The 23703-nt window shown below is 37.6% G+C and overlaps 1 protein-coding gene across 3 annotated transcripts in view; it reads right to left on the bottom strand.

Moving 5' to 3' along the window:
* Positions 1–10688: 10688 nt before the first annotated feature.
* Positions 10689–23703, bottom strand: part of ERCC8 (ERCC excision repair 8, CSA ubiquitin ligase complex subunit) — a 30380-nt gene continuing 17365 nt past the window's right edge. For 2 of the 3 annotated variants that reach the window (XM_032213960.1, XM_032213962.1), the window contains 3 exons: positions 14623–14820; positions 12095–12184; positions 10689–11465 (listed from right to left, as the gene is read on the bottom strand). In XM_032213960.1, the coding sequence (XP_032069851.1) occupies positions 11394–11465; positions 12095–12184; positions 14623–14820 (360 nt within the window). In that variant the 3' untranslated portion in view covers positions 10689–11393. The remainder of the gene's footprint in view (positions 11466–12094; positions 12185–14622; positions 14821–23703) is intronic. The other variant, XM_032213961.1, reaches the window with a different exon arrangement.

Here is a 23703-nt window from a genome sequence, read left to right as displayed (position 1 = left end):
ATTTTAAATAGAGAAAAAAGAAAAATTCACAGGTATGGTCACTGCCCGGATTAATCTTAAATGGGTTAATTACAAAAGCTTGTTCTGAGGGGGGAAGTAACTCGCCTAGAGCTGAAAAAAAACAGCTGAGAAGATCTGGCCGGAGTAAATGACTCAGCTTTCGTTGATTCACTCTCTTTCGTTCGCAGCCAAAAAGAAAAAAGGGCTGCGAACTCCAAAGAGGATTCTAACTGGCTGAGGGTCCCTCCCTACTTTTTCCTTGCCTGGAAAAAGAGATATCTAAGATCTTAAATAGATATACGAACCAGAACTCTGAGGGCAGCTTCATTAAGCTGCCGACGGCGGCAAGCCCCTCCCCCGGAAGTCAAATTCAGTCATTCTAATAGTTCTAGACTGCAGTGATTAGAACTACTGTAAAAGGAAGATAATCTATTCCCACTTTTTCTGCCCATTTCAAGTCTCTTGTTAAAAAAATCACTTTGATAGAATTGGACTGAAATTTTATTTTGTTGTAAAAGCAACATTCTGTGGATTCTGTTATTTCTAGTTGCATGACAGAACAGATTCTGTTATTTCTAGTTGCATGACAGGTTGAGAGTTTGGTTTAATGTTAAACAAAACAATGAGTGGTTATGTGGTTATGACACACATAACTTCACCCATACTCTAGTTAAAGTGTTGAATAGGATAACATCTGAGAATGCTTTTTTGGGTCACTTGTTACTTGGCCTTCTGCTCATCTCAAAAGAACTTGAAGAAACACACTGGACTTGGAGAAGAGATTACATACTCCACAGCAGACCTGGGCATTTTACGCCCCTCAGGACACAACCGGCCCTTTGGCTGCGCCTATCTGGCCAACATGGGGTCAATTGGAAATTAGAAATCAGATGTAAATAACTGCACAGCAGAGGAGTGGGAAAAGACACTGAGTCAGGTCCAACTCTGTGCAATTGCTGTGCACTCCTTTAGTTGGCTGGTAGCCGTAGGAGGGCAAGAAAAGCAAGTGCTTTTCTGCGCCTGCGCAGCATTAGTTCCTAGGAAGAGGAGTTGAAATGACAGTTTGAGGACATCAAATCAGGTTACATTGATTTGGCCATCCACTGCAGTCCCAGTTTCTTATGTGGCCCCTTGGGAAAATTAATTGCCCACCTCCTGCTCCAGAGACTGAAGTAAGTATGGAATAGAATTTCAAAATAGCCCCATTTTGATTTGTTTGGTACTAGATGAGAGAAACAGGTACTCTAGTGTTTCATGACCTGGCCTACTTTTTTTTTAAGTTGTCAAACTTCTTTATTGATTGCAAAAGGTATACAGATAAGCATTCTGGGTTGGAAAAATTAGTCTGCAGGTTGGGTAGTGCAAATGTACAGTGCTACCTCAGCTCATAGACTTGATTAGTTCCAATTGTGCCTTCAGAACTTATAATATACTATTTTCCAAAGCCAAAAATAACTTTACTATCTGGCTATAAATAATTTTCAAGCACATAAATAATGTCAGAACTGGTGTCCTTTGCAAATAGCTACGGTCCCATCCTAACACACACACACACACACACACAGACACACACACACACACACTTTTTTCTACTTCTTCCACTTTTGCTGCTTGATCTTTATACCAAGTTGCTTGGTTGGCAAGCAATAATATTCTCCATATATACATACAAGTGACAGATACCTACATAAATAACTTATACTTCCATATAGCAATAGCAATAGCAGTTAGACTTATATACCACTTCATAGGGCTTTCAGCCCTCTCTGAGCGGTTTACAGAGTCAGCATATCGCCCCCCACAGTCTGGGTCCTCATTTCACCCACTTCGGAAGGATGGAGGGCTGAGTCAACCTTGAGCCGGTGAGATTAGAACCGCTGAACTGCAGATAACAGTCAGCTGAAGTGGCCTGCAGTATTGCACCCTAACCACTGCACCACATATCCAAGTTAGGACCACATTCTGTCTGACATAACATTAGTAGGGTCATAATTTCTGACAGGTTCCTCATGAATATAAACTATTTTCAAAAGCAGCACTTCAGCTTCAGCTAAGTATAGTGGACCCTATGTCAAGCTGCTAGGAAGAGCTTGCTGTTGACATCTGCTTCAACAAGGGACTAGTTCTGAACAATGATGAAACTTTATGTAGGAAGGCAATCCATAGCTGGTAAGAGCTGGCCTACTTTAAAGAGACTGTCATATTCTTAGATTTTTTGTAGAGAAAGGAGTGAAAAGAAGGCTGGCTGCTTTATTGGGAGTCTACTGCTTCTAACACTGCAAGGGCAGTTTTTCGAGTATCTCTCTACCTTCCCGGGACGTTGACATGAGTTTCCACTGTGTTTGTTTTGATTAACTGTGAGATAGAAAGTAAAGGGACGTGGTGACTCAGTGGCTAAGACGCTGAGCTTATCGATCAGAAAGGTTGGCAGTTCAAATCCCTAGCGCCGTGTAACGGAGTGAGCCCCATTATTTGTCCCAGCTTCTGCCAACCTAATAGTTCAAAAGCATGTAAAAATCAAGTAGAAAAAATAGGAACCACCTTTGGTGGGAAGGTAACAATGTTCCATGGGCCTTCGGCGCTTAGTCATGCCAGCCACATGACCATGGAGACGTTTCCAGACAGCGGTGGCTCTTCGGCTTTGAAATTGAGGTGAGCACCGCCCCCTAGAGTTGGGAAACGACTAGCACATATGTGCGAGGGAAACCTTTACCTTTTTAAGATAGAAAGATGTGCCCTGATCTCTTCCATGTTCTACACTGTTGACCAAATCAGGATGATTCATCCACCTTTAGGGATGTGTCTCACTCCCAAAACAAGAGAATACCCACAGATTCATCTGCACCGGTTGCTGTTGACCATATTTTTGCTTCTTCCAACCAAGTTATCCCTTGGTCTTCCAAAAACCCATTGGCATCAATATTGGCAGAATATTAGAGAAGTTTTTCGGAGCATGGCAAGAATGTGGAGTTGATTTGCAGTTCTAGTGTTCTAATAATAGAGTTGTAAGTGTAAAATTAAGTATACTACGGTACCAAGATATGTGATGGGGAAACATGTCAATGGAAGTTTTAAATCAACAGCAGGAACATCTCTAAAATGCTTGTCAAAGCCAATTTAATATCTGAATTGAAAATACTCCTATCCTTTATATATGTGACTAAACCATTTTTCTAGTCTTAATACATATTTACTATATGTAGTAGTGGTGGTTGTTGAGAAAGTGGTGGCCTTTCAGCTCCGACGGACCTTGGATGAAGCAGATTATCTGGATCCCTTTCAGTTGGGTTTCAGGCCTGGTTACTCCACGGAAACTGCTTTGGTCACGCTGACCGATGATCTCTGGCGGGCCAGGGATAGAGGACATTCTTCTATCCTGGTGCTTCTTGACCTCTCAGCGGCCTTCGATACCATCGACCATGGTATCCTTCTGCGACAACTGGGAGAGGTGGGAGTGGGAGGCACCATTTTACAGTGGTTCTCCTCTTACCTCTCAGACAGGTCGCAGTCGGTGTTGGTTGGAGGACAGAGGTCGACCCCTAGGCGCCTAAAGTATGGGGTGCCTCAGGGCTCGGTCCTGTCCCCCCTCCTATTTAACATCTACATGAAGCCGCTGGGTGAGATCATTCGTCGGCACGGGATCAAATACCACCAATATGCGGACGATACCCAGTTGTATCTGTCCGCCCCATGTCAGCGAAACAGTAGAAGTGATGTGCCAGTGCCTGGAGGCTGTCAGGGTCTGGATGGGAGTAAACAAGCTGGCACTCAATCCCAACAAGACCGAGTGGCTATTGATGTTGCCCCCCAAGAATGGACCAGATATTCCATCTCTTAGCCTGGGGGGAGAAACTCTTCACCCCTCAGAGAGCGTCCGCAACTTGGGTGTCCTCCTGGATTCTCAGCTGACATTAGAATACCACCTGTCGGCTGTGACCAGGGGGCTTTTGCCCAGGTTCGCCTGGTGCACCAGTTGCGGCCCTATCTGGACCGGGAGGCACTTTAAATGGTCACTCATGCTCTCATCACCTCTAGGCTTGATTACTGCAATGCGCTTTACTTGGGCTGCCCCTGAAGAGTGTTTGGAGACTACAATTGGTCCAGAATGCGGCTGCGCGAGCGATATTGGGTGTACCTAGGTACATCCACGTTACACCTATCCTCCGCGAGCTGCACTGGTTTCCCATCGGTCTCCGAACGCACTTCAAGGTGCTGGTTGTTACCTTTAAAGCCCTACATGGCTTGGGACCTGGATATCTGCGGGACCGCCTCCTGCCACATACCTTCCAATGACCCATAAGATCCCACAGGCTGGGCCTCCTCTGGGTACCGTCGACCGGGCAATGCCAGTTGGCCACTACTCGGGGGAGGTCTTTCTCTGTAGCTGCCCCAGCCCTGTGGAATGACCTACCCGCAGAGATCCGGACCCTTCCCACTCTCTCGGCCTTCCGGAAAGCTATTAAAACCTGGCTGTTCCGGCAGACCTGGGGCTGTTGACCCCAAAATACAGTCCAGACCCATTCAGAATAGAGTGCATGGTGTGTTGTATTTTATATCTATTTTTCTTCCTTGTGTCTTACTTTTATTATTATTTTTGTACTGTAAGCCGCCTGGAGTCCTACGGGATTGGGCGGCATATAAATGTTATTAAACTTATAAACTTATATGTAGTTCTATCAGTCTCGTTAGATAGACTGGATCAGGAAATCAATCCACAAGAAGCCTAAAATTACTTTGATTGAAATTGACTGTAATGAGAGAAACTTGCAAATCTTATTGTGCTCTATTTACTTCTCTTTCATGTAGTTCAGTGAATTAGGGAAGCATTTACCTAATTTACTCCTAAATATTAATTCCTTGCTCTGGACTTAAAAAACACTTTAAGCCCTTTTGCCTGGACAATGGTTCCTGCTTATCTCTGTCAAGGTCATTTCCTATACTCTCTGCAGCTTCTGACATAAGGAAGCCCCCAACAAATAAGTACTAGATATTTAATGTAAACAAGTTCCAGTAAAGGAAATGAATTAAAATACTAGCTCTGCCTTTCTCATTTGCCCTGCCAGCAGACAGAGATAATCATTTTTCACGTTGTCAGTCAGGAGTATGTCTATGGAGATTCTCAGTCATCCAGGTCATGGTTATCCCAAAGGTGCTTTTTCAAGAGGCAACCAGACTTTCCAGAAAGTCCAGTTGCCTCTTGAAAAAACACCTTTGGGACAATCAGGAGTAGCACTTTTGCACAGTATTACTAGTAGAAAAACATGTCCTGGCAATATGAAATCATGAAATTATCTCTGAGACATGTATTTTAATCTTGTTCTGAAACATATATCAACTGATTTTAAAACATGCTGTAAACTGAGAATTACTGTATTTTTTGGAGTATAAGATGCACCTTTTCCCCTCAAAGAGGTTGAAAATCTGGGTGCGTCTTATACACTGAATACAGCATTTTTTGCCTCCCAAAACCCTGCCCCCTTCACCAAAATGGCTGCTTCCAGACTGCTCCTGGGGGCTTCCAGACTGCTCCTGGGGGCTGGGGAGGGTAGAAATGAGCAAAAAATAGGCTGTTTTGGGGAGGTCTGCAGAGTGCAAAAAGTTTTTTTTAATTTGCCTCTTCAAAATCTTGGTGCGTCTTATACTCCGAAAAATATGTAAGATAGAAACATTTAAGGTGTTAGATCTCATGTGAGCTTTCCATGTGTATAGCACCTAACATTCAGTTTTGAAGTAGGAAAAGAAAGAATTTACCGAATATAGTAAAGCTACTAATATCTTAACCAAGATATTCATTCAGAAAAATCTGAATAGTAAACATATTTTACTATATTTACTATACTGTCGTACAATACAATACAATAGCAGAGTTGGAAGGGACCTTGGAGGTCTTCTAGTCCAAACCCCTGCGTAGGCAGGAAACCCTATGCTGTTCCAGACAAATGGCTATCCAACATCTTCTTAAAAACTTCCAGTGTTGGGGCATTCACAACTTCTGGAGGCAAGCTGTTCCATTGATTAATTTCTCCTTGGTTCTAAGTTGCTTCTCTCCTTGATTAGTTTCCACCCATTGCTTCTTTTCTACCCTCAGGTGCCTTGGAGAATAGTTTTACTCCCTCTTCTGTGTGGCAACCCCTGACATATTGAACATTGCTATCATTTCTCCCCTAGTCCTTCTTTCTATTAAACTAGACATACTCAGTTCCTGCAACCGTTCATGTTTTAGTCTCCCCTAATCATTTTTGTTGCTCTTCTCTGCACTCTTTCTAGAGTCTCCACATCTTTTCTACATCGTGGCGACCAAAACTGAATACAGTATTCCAAGTGTGGCCTTACCAAGGCATTATAAAGTGGTATTAACACTTCATGTGATCTTGATTCTATCCCTTTTTATGTAGCCTAGAATTGTGTTGGCTTTTTTGGCAGCTGCGTCACACTGCTGGCTCATATTTAAATGGTTGTCCACTAGGACTCCAAGATCCCTCTCACAGTTACTACTATTGAGCAAGGTACCACTTATACTGTACTTGTGCATTTCGTTTTTCTTGCCTAAATGTAGAACCTTACTCTTTTCACCATTGGTTTTCATTTTATTAGATAGTGCCCAATGTTCAAGTTTGTCAAGATTCTTCTATATCTTAAGCCTGTCTTCTGGAGTGTTGACTATTCCTGCCAGGTTGGTGTCATCTGCAAATTTGATGACTTCCCCATTTATTCCCCCATCCAAATCATTGATGAAGATGTTGAAGAGAACGGGGCCTAAAACAGAGCCTTGGGGTACTTCACTGCATACTTCCCTCCATGTAGATGCAGTTCCATTGAGGACTACACATTGAGTGTGGTTGGTTAGCCAGTTACGAATCTATCTGGTGGTGATGCTGTCCAACCCACATTCTTCTACTTTATCTAGTAGTAGGTTATGGTCTACCTTATCAAATGCCTTACTGAAGTCCAAGTAAACTATATCAACGGAATTCCTCTGGTCCCCTAATTTTGTCACTTTGTCAAAGAATGCAATAAGATTAGTTTGGCATGATCTATTTTTGACAAACCCATGTTGGCTTTTGGCTATTACTTTGTTTACTTCTAGGTGTTCACTAATTCGTTGCTTGATTATCTTTTCCAGAATCTTTCCTGGTATTGAGGTCAGGCTGATAGGTCTAAAGTTTCCTGGATCTATTTTTTTTTCTTTTTTTGAAGATGGGAACCACATCAGCTATTTTCCAGTCCTCTGCCAGTTCCCCGGTGCTCCAGGATCTCTGAAAGATATAGTTCAATGGTTCTGAGATCTCATCTGCCAGTTCCTTCAGAACCCTGGGGTGTAATCTGTCTGGTCCTAGTGATCTGAATTTGTCTAGGATAGACAGGTGCTCACTTACCATTTTCTTCCCTATTTCAATTTGTGTTCCTAATCTGATTTTTGTGGTGCCGTTTTTAATAGGTTGGACTGTTTTATTCCTTTGTGTAAAGACAGATGCAAAACATGAGTTAAATAGTTCTGCTTTCTCCCTGTTGCTTGTCACCTTCTTGCCACTTTCTCCCAGCAATGGACTAATTGTTTCCTTAACCTTTTTCTTGTTTTTAACATGTTGGAAGAAGCTTTTTTTTTTTTTTACTTTTGTGGCAAGCCTTTCTTCATTGTGAGCCTTAGCTTTCCTCATTTCATCTTTACAGGCTCAGGCTTTTTGCTGATATTCTGCCTTAGTTATGTCCCCCCCATTTCCACTTTTTTTTTTAAATAAATGTTTTTTAATTTTAATTGAAACAAGTACAGCATCTTTCTTTACATCTGTAGAGAGTGTATCAATCGATTACAGATCCTCCACGGTCAACAAACATAACTCATATTAACTTAAGCATTATTATATATCCATTTTCATTTGACTGTAATTATTATTTAAAAGTATTAATACAAGTAATAATCTTGAACAATACCTGCCCACACCAGTGGGAAAAGAAAAAATCAAAAAGAAAAGGCAAAAAAAAAAAGGACAAAAAAAACAAACAAACACGACAGGCAGGGGAAAAGAACAAAACACAGGTATCTATTAAAAAAAAAAGAAGTATATCAGCTGGTTACAACATGCTTTGGTGCTTCTCTTCCATTAATTCATATTAATTCAAATATCTTAACTCAAATGTTTACCATATTAACATCATTATACCTCCAGTTTTAATTACCTATAGTTATTTAAATATCCTTCATCCTTAGCTATACCAGAAAATTAATCCATAACACATGCTGACATTTCATTTACTACTTATAAAGTCCTCTATTTACATCAAATCCTCATATCCTATTTTAGCTGGACATCCATAATATTTAGTTATATCATATATCATAACATTTTCCCAGTGTTGATTAACATTTGATTGTATGTATTTTATTTAGTTTTGATAATAGTGATAGTTATTGTAATTAATACTCTTTATGTATAATCCAAAAATGTTTTCTCATATCCAATTGTTATTTATCATATCGACTCCACATTATATACATTACTATCAATATCAATTATTATTCAGCTATATCTATTACAAAGAGAGCAATTAGATTAGCTAGATTTCTTCAATCTATCAGCCAATTCCACATTATATACATTACCATCAATATCAATTATTATTCAGCTGTATCTATTACAAATTAAAATAATCAGGTTTAGCTAATTTTAAGTTATATTCTTGCATCTGTCAGCCTGTGTCCCTCCAACAGCAAAGTATTCTTAATCCAGTTGCCATTCGTTGAATAAATTTACCAAATGTTTTTATAAGCAAGTCCAAACAAAAATATCTTAGCACCTTTTAGCTCTGAATGTCAGTGATGAAATAATGATGTTGTCCCGGGCTTGTAAAATTTTTCAGATTGACTTTAATTCTCCAGGGTGGAGTTTCCATTTCTCCTGCACTCTGTCTCTTTAAATGAATCTTCTTTATGGCTCCCCCCCTCCTTTCTTCCTCTGAGATAGACCAGACGCCATTTCTCACATTTTCCATTTGTATTTCAGGAACATTCAAACATTCAACAATCTCAGTTTTTCCTTCATATTTTAAAATCATATGATCCAGTTTTCTTTCCAATTTTTGAAGAGTCAAAAAGCTCTTGACATGCGGAGAGAAGAATCTGAAATGAGGCTTCGGACGCCATGATGTGTCGTAGTTAGAAATTCCAAATATAAACACGCTGAAGACTGTGCAATCTTATCTGATCGTAAACACAGCCAGGTAGTAAAAATGTCAGATCGTGACAGGCTAATTAGTAGAAAGTTGACTTTACGATCCACTTAAAAAGAGTCAGTGAGGGGGGTTGCCGAAGCATTCCTTGAAGTATTTAAGAAATAAGGTAGCCACCAGCCATAAATCCATTAGAAAAAGACCAATTCGCCGCTAGATTCTTCTATTTTATGGTTTCAATTAGTTTAGGCTTTTAACGCGGACAGTCTCTCTTGAGTAATAAAATCAGCTTACCAGATGACATCACTTCTGCCATTCTTAGGGGCAACCTGCAGTTTCAGTTAGCACGCAGCTAATCCAGAAAGGAATTGGCACGAGGAGTTAATACCCCCCCCCCCGAGACTTTGCGGGTGTCTCTGAGGTCCTGGGTCTCTCCTCACCTTCACTGTCGTCTCCGGGACAGCTAGAGTTCAAAGAACCCGTCCAAAAATCCTTCAGAATAGAGGAATTTCAGGAATAGCCTGAAACTCCGTCTTCTCACTGCTAAGCCCCGCCTTCTTCCCCATTTCCACTTTTTATACATAACTTTTTTGTCTTTCAATTTGTCAGAGAGTTCTTTATGCAGCCATGCTGGTTTCTTTTGGGAGCTGTTATTTTTCTTCTTCATTGGTATTGTACTGAGCTTTTGTAATCTCATTTTTCAAAATTTCCCAAGCTTCTTGAGTTGTTTTCCCCTTGAGGATTCTCATCCATAGAATTCTCCCCAACTCTCTCTAAGTTTATTGAAATGAGCTCTCTTAAAATCCAAGACTCCGGTTTGACTTTGTTCTACTAGTTGTGTTTGCATAATGTTGAATTCCAATATTGCATGGTCACTTGCCCCCAGGGTTCCTATGGCTTCAACACGTTTTATCATTTCATCTCTGTTAGTGAGAATTAAGTCTAATATGGCCAATCCCCTTGTTCCCTTCTCTACTTTTTGGGAAACAAAGTTGTCTGCTACGTTCGTTAGGAACCTATTGGATCTTCCACTTGGTGCAGAGTTTGTTTCCCAGTTAATGTCAGGGTAGTTAAAATCCCCCATTACTATTGTGGTGTGCTTCCTACATACCTTAGTTAGCGGACTAGCAAAAAGTTCATCTACTTCTTCTGCTTGGTTGGATGGCCTGTAGTATAGACCTATGGCAATGTCGTTTCCCCCCAACCTTTAATATTGACCCAAATGCATTCAAGATAGTTCTCATCATTTTTGTGCTGTATTTCTGAAGAGATGTAGTTATTTCTTATATATAGTGCAACTCCACCTCCTCTTTTATTTGGTCTATTTATTTTAAATAATTTAAATCCTTCTAGCTGTATGTTCCATTTGTGGGTTTCATCCTACTAAGTTTCTGTAATGGCAACAATATCGTATCTGCCCTCATTTACTTGAATTTACTGTCATTTACTGTCTTGGAAGCTGTCATTCAATAGCATCTCTAAAGCTACATCTTGCATATCAATGCATCTGAAAACCAAACTAGTGGTAACAACTTTATTATATGTCAGCAACTCTTCAATGTATGATGTCAAGTACAATGCAAAAAAGCAGTTTTATCCATCTTTTCAACAGTATCTGACTAGATTAAGAGATTGAGGTCCTCTTAGAATCTTTTCTATCTAAAGACACTTTCATATGAACTGGAGATCAAATGGATTTATTGGATTGCCCTTAATAGAGGCAAATAGTTACATTTTTATAAGCTTCTTATGTACATATTTTTGTCATTCTTAATTTGACAATTGAGATTATTAGTTTTAAAGGTTATAAAGATAAATAAAGATTATTGGCTTTTATTCATATCCTATTTTTCCAACCATGAAAATATTACACCTACACAAAGTGTAACTCTGTATAAGAAATCCTAAGACAAAGATTTTGTCACATGAATGGGTAACAATGTAACTGAGGTCTACTGAAGAACAAAATATGAGCAGGTCCATTGTATTTTTACAGAAGAGAGCAAATACATACAAATAAATCCATTCTTACTTCACTGTAAATGAAAACATGTTGGTTGGATAAAATTTGCCAGTGACGAAAGAGAAAAAAGGAAAGCATTCATGAAATCTTATGTTAAGAACCTGAAAGCCACAGCTGTATCTGGCCTTGATAGTCAATATCCTTCGTTAAAATAAATTGGTGTGATTATTTATCATCTTTATGTTAACAGTCATTTAAGAATTCATCCAGCCTCACTATCACTGCTGCTCCATGCATCTTCATATGCAGAATTTAAGCACTGCTTAGAAGGCAACTAAAAAATAAAGGAAAAAAGTGATTACAATTATAGAAAATTAACTTGTGAATGGATTCTATCTCTATAAATCCCCATGACTACCATCACTGGAAATAATTCTGCTATATTATTGTACAGCTCAATGGAAATAATTATATATAGGTAAAGGCAGGCTTATGACCAAGACTGCTACTCATGTGAATTAGCTGAAAGTAAAATCCTTCTTGTTTGCTTTAAATTTCTTTCTTTAAGAACAGCAGCTAAGAAGCTACAAACAAGTCATGCTTCAGCCAATATTTTTCATTCTGCATGTGTTTTATCCCATACCTTAACTTTTTCACATACTGAAAGGATAAGAAATAGAAGCCATGCCCTTGTTTGGAATGTAAAGGACACACATTTCTAAATATTGAGTCTGTCTCCCTTGCCTTAGTACAAATACAATGAACCTATAGAATCAATCCAATCACACCTCAAATCAGTACAAGATGAGACAGCAACTTGCCATAAGGAACTATAATTAGCTATCATACTATTAGTGACAAGTCCGTGTTGCTTACTAAAAAAACAGACAAGCATTTCTTCCTTTCATGTCCTTATCTATAAATTCTCCAGTTCCAACGTTGCTAAGGTTAAAAGTTGTTTACCTTTTCAGAATGAGTATCATCAGGTTCTGGTTCCCTCAAATAGGGCACCCAGGCAAGAATATTGCCATCTCTGCCACTGCTATAAAGTTCCTGTCATTAAGAAACAAACAAAATAATGTTAAGCAATGCTGGATAAGGAAATACACTATCCTTGCATCTGGGCACCTCAGCATGCTACGTTAGCCATTTCAATTGGGCTGACAGGGAAATATTATTCAGAAATAAGCTCCAATAAGCTCAACAAGACTTCCTTCATAATAAGCAGATTTTGTGTTTTCCTAAGTTACAACTGTACAAAGCAAAAAAGAAGGAAGAGGGTTGGTTTGATCCAGAGACTATATAAAGGCCAGTGTAAGCTAAGAATAGGCTATCTAAAAATTGTAACATGTATTGCCAAACAATTTGGAAGGCATCCTTCTCTTATCTCACCACTGTTTAATAGAAATATGAGCAAATACCTTTTGATATCTTCTTCCAGGCTTTGAAACACTTGGCTAAGGAAAGCACATTTCTCTGTTATCCTGCTGCAGGCTACTTCTGCTGACTGCCAGCTGCCTATAATTTGGTAGTTCAAATCTCACCAGGCTCAAGATTGACTCAGCCCTCCATCCTTCTGAGATCGATAAAATGAGGACCCAGATAGTTGAGGGCAATATGCTGACTCTGTAAAACGCTTAGAGAGGGCTGTAAAGCACTGTGAAGTGGTATATAAGTCTAAGTGCTATTGCTATTGCTATCAGAGTATAAAGTGGCTTGAATGCTGGGTTGGGTAATCAGTTATATCCTTTAAAAATATCAATTTTTAAACTCTGATAATTGTTTTTAAAATATTATTATTAGCTATCTTGTGGTATTTGTTGGTGAAAAGGTTATACCTAAAGCTAATAAATTTGAAATATATTTATAATGAATTAAAATAAATTAAAATAAACATGGCCATTTATTCATTTCTGTCTTGAAGTAGCAGAGCCCCCCTGGTTATATTGGATTACAACTTCAATCACTTCTAGAATTATAAAATGTACAATCCATTACTGAAAGACCTAAACTAGGGGAAAGTGGTTATTCCATTTAAAGAAATTACTTTTTAATGACCAATGGGACAGACCTTTCAAGCTATGTCCACAAAACAAGTTTAGAATATTATTTCTCACGCTCCATAGATGTTGGCCTTGAAGGATAAACCATGCAGGAGTCATCATCAATATTACAAACAATTTAAATTAGAATTCCTCCCACCACCCATTATCTCCTTTACTTAGGAGTGTCTCCTCTGAGCCCTTTGCCTTGCTTTCTATCTAGCTGTGGCCTATGTTGTCTCTTTATCTGTCCACTCCTTTGGCTATGCCTCTACCATTGCAAAAGAATTGCTGCAACAGTTTTCAAAGATGTTTTGTTAAGAACTGTTCTTGGCTGTAAAAGTGTTGGAAATCCTGCTTCTACCAACATTTTCTAATCCACATGAATAATAAGTAAGCTTGAGATGTTGATCTCCAATGACTTACAGAGTTAATGTTATCTCAATTGTAATGCAATTTAACATTTGTAAAAATTTCATGAATATTAACTTTCATAATGTACTTATTACAATAAATCAAGTGTCATTAGGATTATTTAAAATATATTCAAAAGTTCAATTGTCTAGACCAAATGGCTATAAGACCAAAGCTTATAGTTTTTTATTATACATTTGCCTAACTGAGAACCTCACCTTAATTTGTGTACTAGCATTATTGTAATGCTGACATGATAGACTGCTGTAAAGACAAGAAGCTGCTTTAAATCGGATCAGGCTGTTAGATCATCTAGTTCAGTATTAGTCGATCTGACTAGGAGCACTCGATGGGATCTCAAGCATACTTGTTTTGTTTTGCAACTTCAAAGGTCCCAAAGAACCTGGTCCTTCAATATATTTAGTTTAAAATCATAAAAATCCTGTAATCCCTTAATTTAGGGTAGAGTTTGGGTGACTAGATGAAGCCGAGAATTTTCTGGCCGGATGCCCTTCTTGATGCTACGCGGAGTTTGCAGCAAGTATTTTTTTCTTTGCACCCTAGGAGAAAAACACCTGCAACTACCTAGGATTGAACGCTCAATCTTCTGAGTGGGAGGCACCACTAGGCTACCATGCCGCTCTCAGTTGAATCCCCCAATATATATACCAGTTGAATTCCCTATTATAACCTCTTAAATACATAGCAGAATTTTTTTTTGCACAAATGAGACATGCTGCTAATGGGAAGGGATAATCTTAAAGAAATACATCATCATTTGTCTATTAAACAACTGAAGTCCCATGCATAGAAATAGTCATTCTCTTACTTTAAACGCTAGAGAAACACATGGAGAGACTCATATTCAACCTCAAAGTGAAAAGCTGAAAGGCTTTGCCTTCTTAAACTGAAGAACACTTGAATTGCATATAATCCTTATAGGGACTATGTACTCAATATAGCTGAGTGTTTTAAGTAAAACCTGTTTGGTGTCATGCTTAAATAACCTAAAATTCTCCAGATGACTTCACTTACCTGAAAATTAGGTTGAAAGACACAGCAGTCAACCGAACTATAATGTCCCCTAAGCGTAGTTATTAGGTCTCCTGAATAAATTGTGTAAACAGCAACAGTGCTATCGGAGGGCACAAATGCAAATTCAGAACTGCAGCCATGTGATACAGTAAATCTGAGTCCTTTTTTACTTTCATTGCTCACCTTCCCATAATTTACCTGTAAAGATATAAGATAAAAAATTTAGCCCTCCCAATTTCACAAAGCAAGTGTTCTGTTAAATTTGGTTTTCTTAAAATTAAAATTTGGTTTGTTAAATTTTAAAAGGTTATTTCCTATTGAATGTATACTGCTGAAAAGAATATAGTCCTTTCCTACTCCACAACAACATTTATTCAATTTTAAACTTGAAAAACTCATAAATACTTGATAACTCTTTAAAATATAGCGGTAGCCTTTGGGTAACTAAAGGCTACAATTGGTAAGAGTGATACTCAGAACAGAAAGAAGAATCAAATAGATAATTTTATGTTTTGGGGGTGGGGGTTTCTCCCTCCCCTCTTTTTTGTGGCGGTGGCCATTTCACAATTTTCTCTGTTAATTATTCTTGGACTAATGAAACATGTATGTTACCATTTATTAATTCATCAGATCTTGTAAACTAAAGATACACTAGTATTCTCTAATACTGATGTAACATCTCTTATGCATGATGATTCTCAGTAACATTAAGCAAGCCCAATTTTGAATCTATAGGAACCTGGATACCAATGGTTCTCCAGGTTTTAAGGCTTGTCACCCAGCATAAAATCTTGCATTAATGTCATTATGTTTGGAGGATTATTACATCATTTGCAGTAGGATTGTCCTAAAATTTCAAATATTGCAGATTACATCTGATAAAAAATTATAGAATTGTAAGCAGCATGTGGCTTCCTTTTTAAAATAGCAATTCATTACAGTTGCATTACAATTTATATTTTTAAGAATATTATTTCATCTTATTACCACATCTATGACATTCAGGAATTCTTTTTCTCTGCAAATAGAATGCAATAAAATATGTGTTTGAATAAATATATATGACGTGTTATGAATATTAGAATGACTAGAATGTCCTTTATGGTATAACTTACTTATTCATAATATGTAGGATGAAGCTATGATAATGATGTTAAGCATGTTTGGCATGATGATGTTTAATATTTAAATCTGTTGATAATATTATTACATAATTACATTTGGTTTAATCAAAATCTTTGGTGCCTATTTAACTTTTTTATAACTGTATACATTTAAATGGCACAAAGCACAAATAAGGCTGTGATCATATATATAGTTACTTGAAAACTTCCACTTAAGTCAATAGCGCTTTCTACTAAGTAGATACTGATATGCTCAAAATATAAACATTAATTATTTTGAGGGTGCATTCTATATATGTTTATTTGGAAGTTCTGAATGTTAACTTTTGGAACCAACAGCAGATGTACTAATGTGGGAAAAGCAAATCAGAAATGTTTAAGTGTTGGGTTATGTTATCTATTATATGTAAACCCCTATAGTGAGGAACCTTTTGACATTTTGTAAGGATATGTTTGCAGGGTATTTTGTTTCCTGATAAAGCAATTCAGAGCTGCTTAGATCTAAACTCAACATTGGATAATACCAGTGGGAAGGATTGACAAAAGAAATTTATTTCCAATTCCAATGATGTTAAGTAAGTAGCTTAGAGGTTGATAACTTCATTGGATAAACCCTCATCTTGGTATACGAGAGAACATTTGTCTAAATCCATATTAGAAATCTTTCTTTGTCAGAGGAACCTATTTCAGCTCCTTTAAGAAGGTAACAATAAAACTTTTCTTTAAACAAGAGTCATTAACTATCATCAGTGTACATTTCTGACCAGTCTCAAATCAAATCTTTTTGAATAAAGTCTTATTGGTGTGGTGACATCAAAATCTCAGGTTTTCTTGGATGAAGCTGATTATCTGGATCCGTTTTAATTTAGACATATGTCCAGATTTGGAATAAATCTTTTAGATTTTTTTTTCTTAACATCAACTGAAATTGGTCGTCTTGTTTCTTAAGAACATTATGCTTATTTGATATACTGGGATGGCAGAGAACAGGACAGGTTTTCATCTTCTTTTATCAGGCACCCCTCCTAAAACTTAAGTGTGTTTTTATATGTCTACTGCAATCTTTTCTTTCCAAAGCTAAACACTCTCAATTATTTCAAGCTCTCTTCATAAGACTTATCCAACTTTATTATGATCACCCTCATCAACTTCTTTTTTAGCTTCTGAAAGTGTCAGAGCTAAAAATGGATGCAATGTTCAAAATGAAAAGTGAAGGAGAACAATTACTTCTTTGTCTACATTATTTGTAATTACATTTTTTAAAATTAAAAATACTTTCTCATCAATTGACAAAAATATGTATTTACATTACAACTGTTAGTAAACCCAGAAATGTCCATGAGTGAATAAAACAAAAGGAGTGCACTACTCAGTTTATAACAAGTAGCCTTTCCAAGACTGAACTAACATGCAGAGTCTTAACCAAAAAGCTAAGTGGAAGTTGGCATGAAGAAATAAATGTTTTTCCTTGTGGAGCCTTGAAGATAATTTTCATGCATACGAACTATTCACCAGTTTATAAATCTTTTTATGTAGTTGAAGTTTTTAGAGACAATTTAAAATGAAATGCATATTTTCATTAAACAAATGGGGGGGGGGTTTCTTATAATGCACATCAACTTAGAACACTTTGGCAATACAAAGGAAGGTTAAAATGCAACTGCTCTTTCTACAAGTAGTAGCTAAGAAAAGAACAGCATTAGTCAGGAGAGTTTACCAAAGCTTAATAATTTACCATCTCACTAAAAAGTGTGGCTAAGGCACACAGAAGAGATAATTCTGCAACTAGTTCTCTTTTATGTACAACACAAATATTTTAAGAATGTGAAACTGGAGGGGAATGAAAAGATTAATGAACTGATAAAGAGTGCCTTGGTAAGCAAATATCCTGAACTATTAAATTTAAATAAAGACTGCTTTAGTCTATATATTTAGCAGAATGACGGAAGAGTAAAATAAAAAGTGACTACCATTGCTTTATTACTTTAAATATGATATCCATTACAATATCAACTTTGTATGCAAGCTTGTGCAAAAGTAAGTCTGACAGTAGAAAATTATCCCTCATCCTATTGTCCCAATACTATTTTCCTCCTGAGTACAAGTGAATGTTATGCTGAGAAATACTGAAAAACTATTATCGAATGTCTCATGATAAGGGGGCATTTGATAGAACAGAGGTTCAATTCAGCCTCCTAACCTTCAGGAAGTCATCTGGTAATGTGGCAGTGTAGTCAGAAAGGGATCAAAGTTTTTCAGCATGTACTGACTTTGTGTGTTTACGTGCTTTATGTGCAGTTTGCTTGGTTTTAGGAAGGCCTTTGTGAGGCAAACTCCTCTAAACCTAAAATGCCTCAAGATACTAATTTTCTTAACACTGTCAAGTTGTTTTTCACTGAGTTGGTAGGCTAAGGAAGGGGATTTGAATTTTTGTCTCCTATCCCTACCCTTAGAACACTGAAAAGGGAAAAATAAGATGAAATTTGCTCCAACCAGTGATTTGAAGCTATTTGAAAGAGTTGTTTTTTGGGGGTTGGGGGGAAATGTTAAGGGTGGATGTTGAGAGTTTTCTAAAAATTAAAATGTTGCCATTTTGCCAGGAGTGTTCAGTGAAATTATCTTAGTGGGTGGGACATTATGAAGGCATAGGGTCTACTTCGTATTGGGCTAAGAATGGTTTAGGGCCTGCATGGCGAACCTGTGGTACATGGAGCCATTTGTTAGGGCACGTGAGGCGTTGCCCTGTTAGCTCCAACATGCATGCAAAAAACAACCTCACATGCAAATCAGAAGTTTGGGAACAGACTTCCAGCTTGTGCGTTGGGCCATGGAGGTGGTGCGCGTAGAATTATGGATGTGGGCATGCCCACGCACGACACCTCTGCGCTTCCCCCGCTTTTGGCATGAGATGGCAAAAGGTTAGCCATCACTGATATAGGGCATTATTTTATCTTGTCCTATTCCACTACAGGATATTGATGCCCAGTGTAAATCACCTCTATTGTTGATTACAATTGACACAATTTCTGACTACTTATCAACTATTTTAGGACTGATGGAAAGTATTATTCAAAATATCTGGAAAATTGGGAAATCCATTCTGTTGCACATCTACCATTCTGTTGCTACTTTAATAGCAGAAATGTTTTCTCCTTATAGGTAGTGTTTTACTTACAACCACAGCTGGGACCAGAATCTTGGTCACTAAGCAAAGCAGTAATTAATGTGACTGCTTCTCTCAATGACTGCAATCCTGATTCTGTGGTTGTTAAGCAATTTTGTGGAAGAAGTCCCACCCAGGAAGCATGGGGTGCCTCAGGAGAGTGGGGGAAACAGTGGGAGGCTCCACTAAGTAGCTGAAAATCCTAATACAGCCCATAAGTGAAGAATCATTCATGCACAGCATGTATCGGTGTTCCCAGATCCTCCCCTACCCACCTGAGGCATCATACACTCCTTTTCTCACCTTGCTGCTTCTCTGCTTGTATTTCTGCTCCCTCTCATCTCTGGGGGCTAACTGAAAGAACTACCTGCCAAAGAATTTCATCTCCCCATTGGATATGGAAAGGAACTCCTTCAACTGAGTGCAGAAATGCAGTTGAAATTTTCAGGATTTCATTTCCATTTCTACACTCTGCTGAAGAAGTTCAACTCTCCTCCATGCATGGAAGGCAACTGTTTTGCTTGGGTGTAAGAACAAGAGCTGAAATCTTTGTTTCCGCACCCTGCCAAAGGAGTTCAGCTCTCCTCCATGCATGGAAAGTTATTCCTTTCAGGAACAGAGCTGAATTCTTGTCCGTCAGTAAGCAGCTCTTTTCAGTGAGTCCCTAGAAATGAGAGGAAATCTCCTGGCAAGTGGTAGCAGCTTGTAGCTGCAGCAGCTTTGTAGCTGGGTTTCTAGGGAATGTTTTGCAAATGGCAGTCATACAATTTCAGGGCTCTTGGCAACTGGTTGTAAGGAGAAACAGGATGCCAAGCACTCAGATCATGGTAATGTAATTGCAGGGTGGTGCGATATTTAGACTAGTTGGAAGCATGCATTCCAAAGCCATCATCATTCCAGATCATTGTTAAACAAACAGCTGTAAGTCAAGGGCTCCCTGTATTCTATCTGCCAGCTGAGAATTAATAGAAAAAAGTTCAGAACATAGTGAACTGGGAGGATAAAGGAGTATTACATTTTATCTAGGCTTTGATCTTTCTGTGTTCTATGCTGATTGCTCTTGCAGTGACTGTTGACTCTGAATTTCAAAGGTTCATGTCAATTAAAACTTGCCTTAGATAGATGTAGGTAATCTTGCCAGCACTCTTCTACTGGGTAGTGACTCTTAGGGAAGGTTTCAAAAGGGGATAATCAGTAGTACCTTGAAAAGGCAATAGTTGCACTTTCTGCCCACTTTGACAAAAGTTTATTTTAGTCACATTTTTCTTGTCCCAAAGGTGCTTTTTCAAAAAAGCAACTGGACTTTGGTTTCATTAGGACACCAAAGTTAACTGAATACTTGTACTGACTATACATGTAATAGACAATATGGCAAGTTATGACAAGTATAATTGCCATATTGTTGTGACTGAGACAATTATCCAACAACTGGCTGAAGGTATCTTTTTAACTCTCTCATTTTGTGACTGAAAAACAACCTTCTGGTAGTGTCTAAGGTGTGGCAATGGGAAAAAGTTTTACTAAATTGCAAAACAGAAGTTTATCTCCAAATATCATTTACACAGTGATACGCAGTATCACATTAATTGCTATGGATAAAACAACTATTATTATAGACATTAACATATATTGCATCAAAAGAATACTGCCTTTTAAATATAGAGGCTTATTCAACTACACTTTTTGTGATTACAAAACAGGGAGTTGCCCAACCAGATGACCCAAGGCTACCTGTGATTTTCAATAGCCTTGGACAGTGATCCATAAGCTTTTCCAAAATTAATTAGATTGAATGTTACTGAATGAAATATATGATGAAACCTTACTGTATTTAACTAATTCAAAGTTAAAATGTAAAGTTAGTCCATATCCAGGACCTGTTCATTTCATGAAGTGTGGCCAGCAAACGTTTATTGGAAAATCAAATTCAGCCCTTAGCCCTCCTCCCCAAAACTGTGTACCCTAAAAAAACAACTTAGTCAAAACTAAAATCCTGGCTTATATTAGAAAATATTTTGGTGGAACTTAAGCTTATAATTCATTGAGTACAAACAATTAAAGAGTGTTACTAAAATAAACACTGAGAATTTACACCCACTTTGAAACAAATTTTGAAAGATCATATCAAAGTTTAAAACAAATTTTGAATATCTTATTTTACAAAATCCATCATCTCATGTTCTAAAGAATATCGGACTGGTGCCTTATGATTTTAAGATTGGATTAATACAAATGTAAATCTGTAGTGGTGCTTAAAAGTTGGTGAAATCTTTTGGATTTTCAATATTTCTGCACAAATACCTAAAATATGATATATTCTCCAAATGTCTTAAAATTAGACACTGTACCATAAAGAGAACCCAATTAAACAAACAAGTCAAAAACTTTATACATATACTATATAGGATCTTATAGAAAGAAATACAGGAGAGTTTCTCAAAAAAGAATGCTGGAAGTTAGCTACATACAACTACAATATGGGGAATCACTGTGGAATTATAGTAGCCCTTGATTGAACTAACTGCTAAAAGGGACACACAGTATATAAGAAATGTAAGATAAATAAGATAATCAAGTAGGTATATTTGGAAGTTGATAATATCTGCAGAAAGTTAGAAGGAACAAGTTTGAATGTTCTTATGCATGGCTTTTTACTAATAAGAAAAGGAAAAGACAATAGGTGCACTTGCTGCTTAGGAATGATTCAGGATGATAACTTGTTAGGCAGAACAAGTAAGGGAAGGCAGAACTTCTCATATCCTTCTACCCTGAGGGGAAACATAATTAAGTGCACTGAAGCAGAACAATGGGCAAGAGGAGTGTGTGATAACCTAATGCAAGTAAAGACCAACTACCATGAACAAGTTTAAATCTCAAGGATCAGATCTATTATTTCTTAGAGCTTGTTGATGTCATCTTGAAGTTATTTTCTGTCCTATTTCAGAAATCAGTATAGTATTTCAGGAGAGTCAAATGTTGTTCCTGCTCTCAAAAAGGAGAAAGAAAAAGAACTGGAAAGCTACTATCCTACCAGCAGGATTTCAAAGAAATGGGTGAAACCTGGCAGAAGCCAACATGGGTTTATCGAAAGTAAACCATATCAAATCAACACAATATCCTTTTTCAATAAAGTGACTAGTGTAGCTGACTAAATGTGGCAAACACTGTGTAACTCAAGTTTTATGTTTGGGTAGGAAAAGAATAAAATATAAGAGGGGATGTACTGGATAACAACACATGAAAAAGAGATTTGAGCTTTTTGGTGCTTCACAAGATGTAAATGAATTCATGGTGTGAGGTAGCTGCAAAAAAAAGCAAATGATGGTTTCTAGGCTGTATCGTATCAAGAGTAGTATCAAGATCAAAAGCAAACAGTTCCTTTCTATTCTATATTAGCCAACTGTACCTAAAATACTATATCCAGTTCTGATCATATTTAAGGAAAGACATTGAGAAATTGGAGGAAAACAGCTAAGATGAGGAACATGAAGAGATATAGTTACAAACGATTGGAGGATAAAATGCTTAGCATGGAGATAAAAAGTCTGTGGGAGACATGATAGCTGTCTTCCAGAGTCTGAAGGACTGTCATGTAGAAGATGGGGCAGAATTGTTCAGAGTTCTTCCAGAAGATAGGAAAAGAAACTGTGCAATGAAATCAAGACGTTTATTTGAATTAAGGAAAATAATTCTAATAATGTTACTCAATAGATTATATGAAAAGGTGAGTCTCTTCATTGTGGAAACTGTTTAAACGGATGGTGAATGTCCAACTACAATATGGAAGGGATTGGGCTATAAGAGCTCCAACTTACTTTCCAGCCCTCATAGTCTATGAATTTATATATTTAGCTTTCAAGGCATATATGCTTCTGGATTAGAAATACTCTGTTTAAAGGAAGATGTCTACATGCGTGCTAGTCATTTTCTGGCTCTAGGGGGCGGTGCTCATCTCCGTTTCAAAGCTGAAGAGCCAGCACTGTCCAAAGATGTCTCCGTGGTTATGACTCAATGTCGAAGGCACACGGAACACTTACCTTCCTACCAAAGGTGGTTCCTATTTTTCTACTTGCATTTTTACATGCTTTCGAACTGCTAGGTTGGCAGAAGCTGGGACAAGTAATAGGAGCTCACCCCGTTAGGTGGTGCTAGGGATTCGAACCACCAAATTGCTGACCTTCTGATTGACAAGCTCAGTATCTTAAGACACTGAGCCACCGTGTCCCTACCATACTTTGTATTATTAAGAAACAACATAGCTAAGAAATAGCCTTAAGAATAGTTTGACTATGGTGTATCCAACAGTTGATATATTCTCTATTATAGCCTTTTCCTCTTCTCCAATATGTAATACTCTATAGTATTTGCCTCATACCAATCCTCCAAATAAGATTCAAGATAGAGAGTATAGTCAGAATATATCCCCGAGTGTCCATATTCCACCCCAAAACCTGTTCAGACATTACTTCTTAATATACTTTTGCAAACTGCTTCCATAAACTGGTTGTGTTAACTAATGCATGATATTATATGTTTATTTCTTTTTTTCTAAATAAACGCTACGATCATAGGCCATTCAAATTACAGATTCCTACTGTAGAGCAAGCTCTCTTATAACTATCAAAGAGGCTGGAAAGGCAGAGTTTATAAGACTTAAGTGCAGGCTAGTAAGTTAATAGTTTTTTAATTAAAATGTTATGGCCAACATTCAATATGATGAAGCCCGTTAATTACAAGAAAGAGGTCTAATTATGCTGGGTGCTTTTAAAAATCTCATTATGTTTCCGTTCCATT

This window comes from Thamnophis elegans, chromosome 3 (genome assembly GCF_009769535.1).
Source record: "Thamnophis elegans isolate rThaEle1 chromosome 3, rThaEle1.pri, whole genome shotgun sequence".
Taxonomy (NCBI): Eukaryota; Metazoa; Chordata; class Lepidosauria; order Squamata; family Colubridae; genus Thamnophis; species Thamnophis elegans.
Note: the sequence above shows the minus strand (reverse complement) of the source record. Positions and strands in the feature narration are given on the sequence as shown.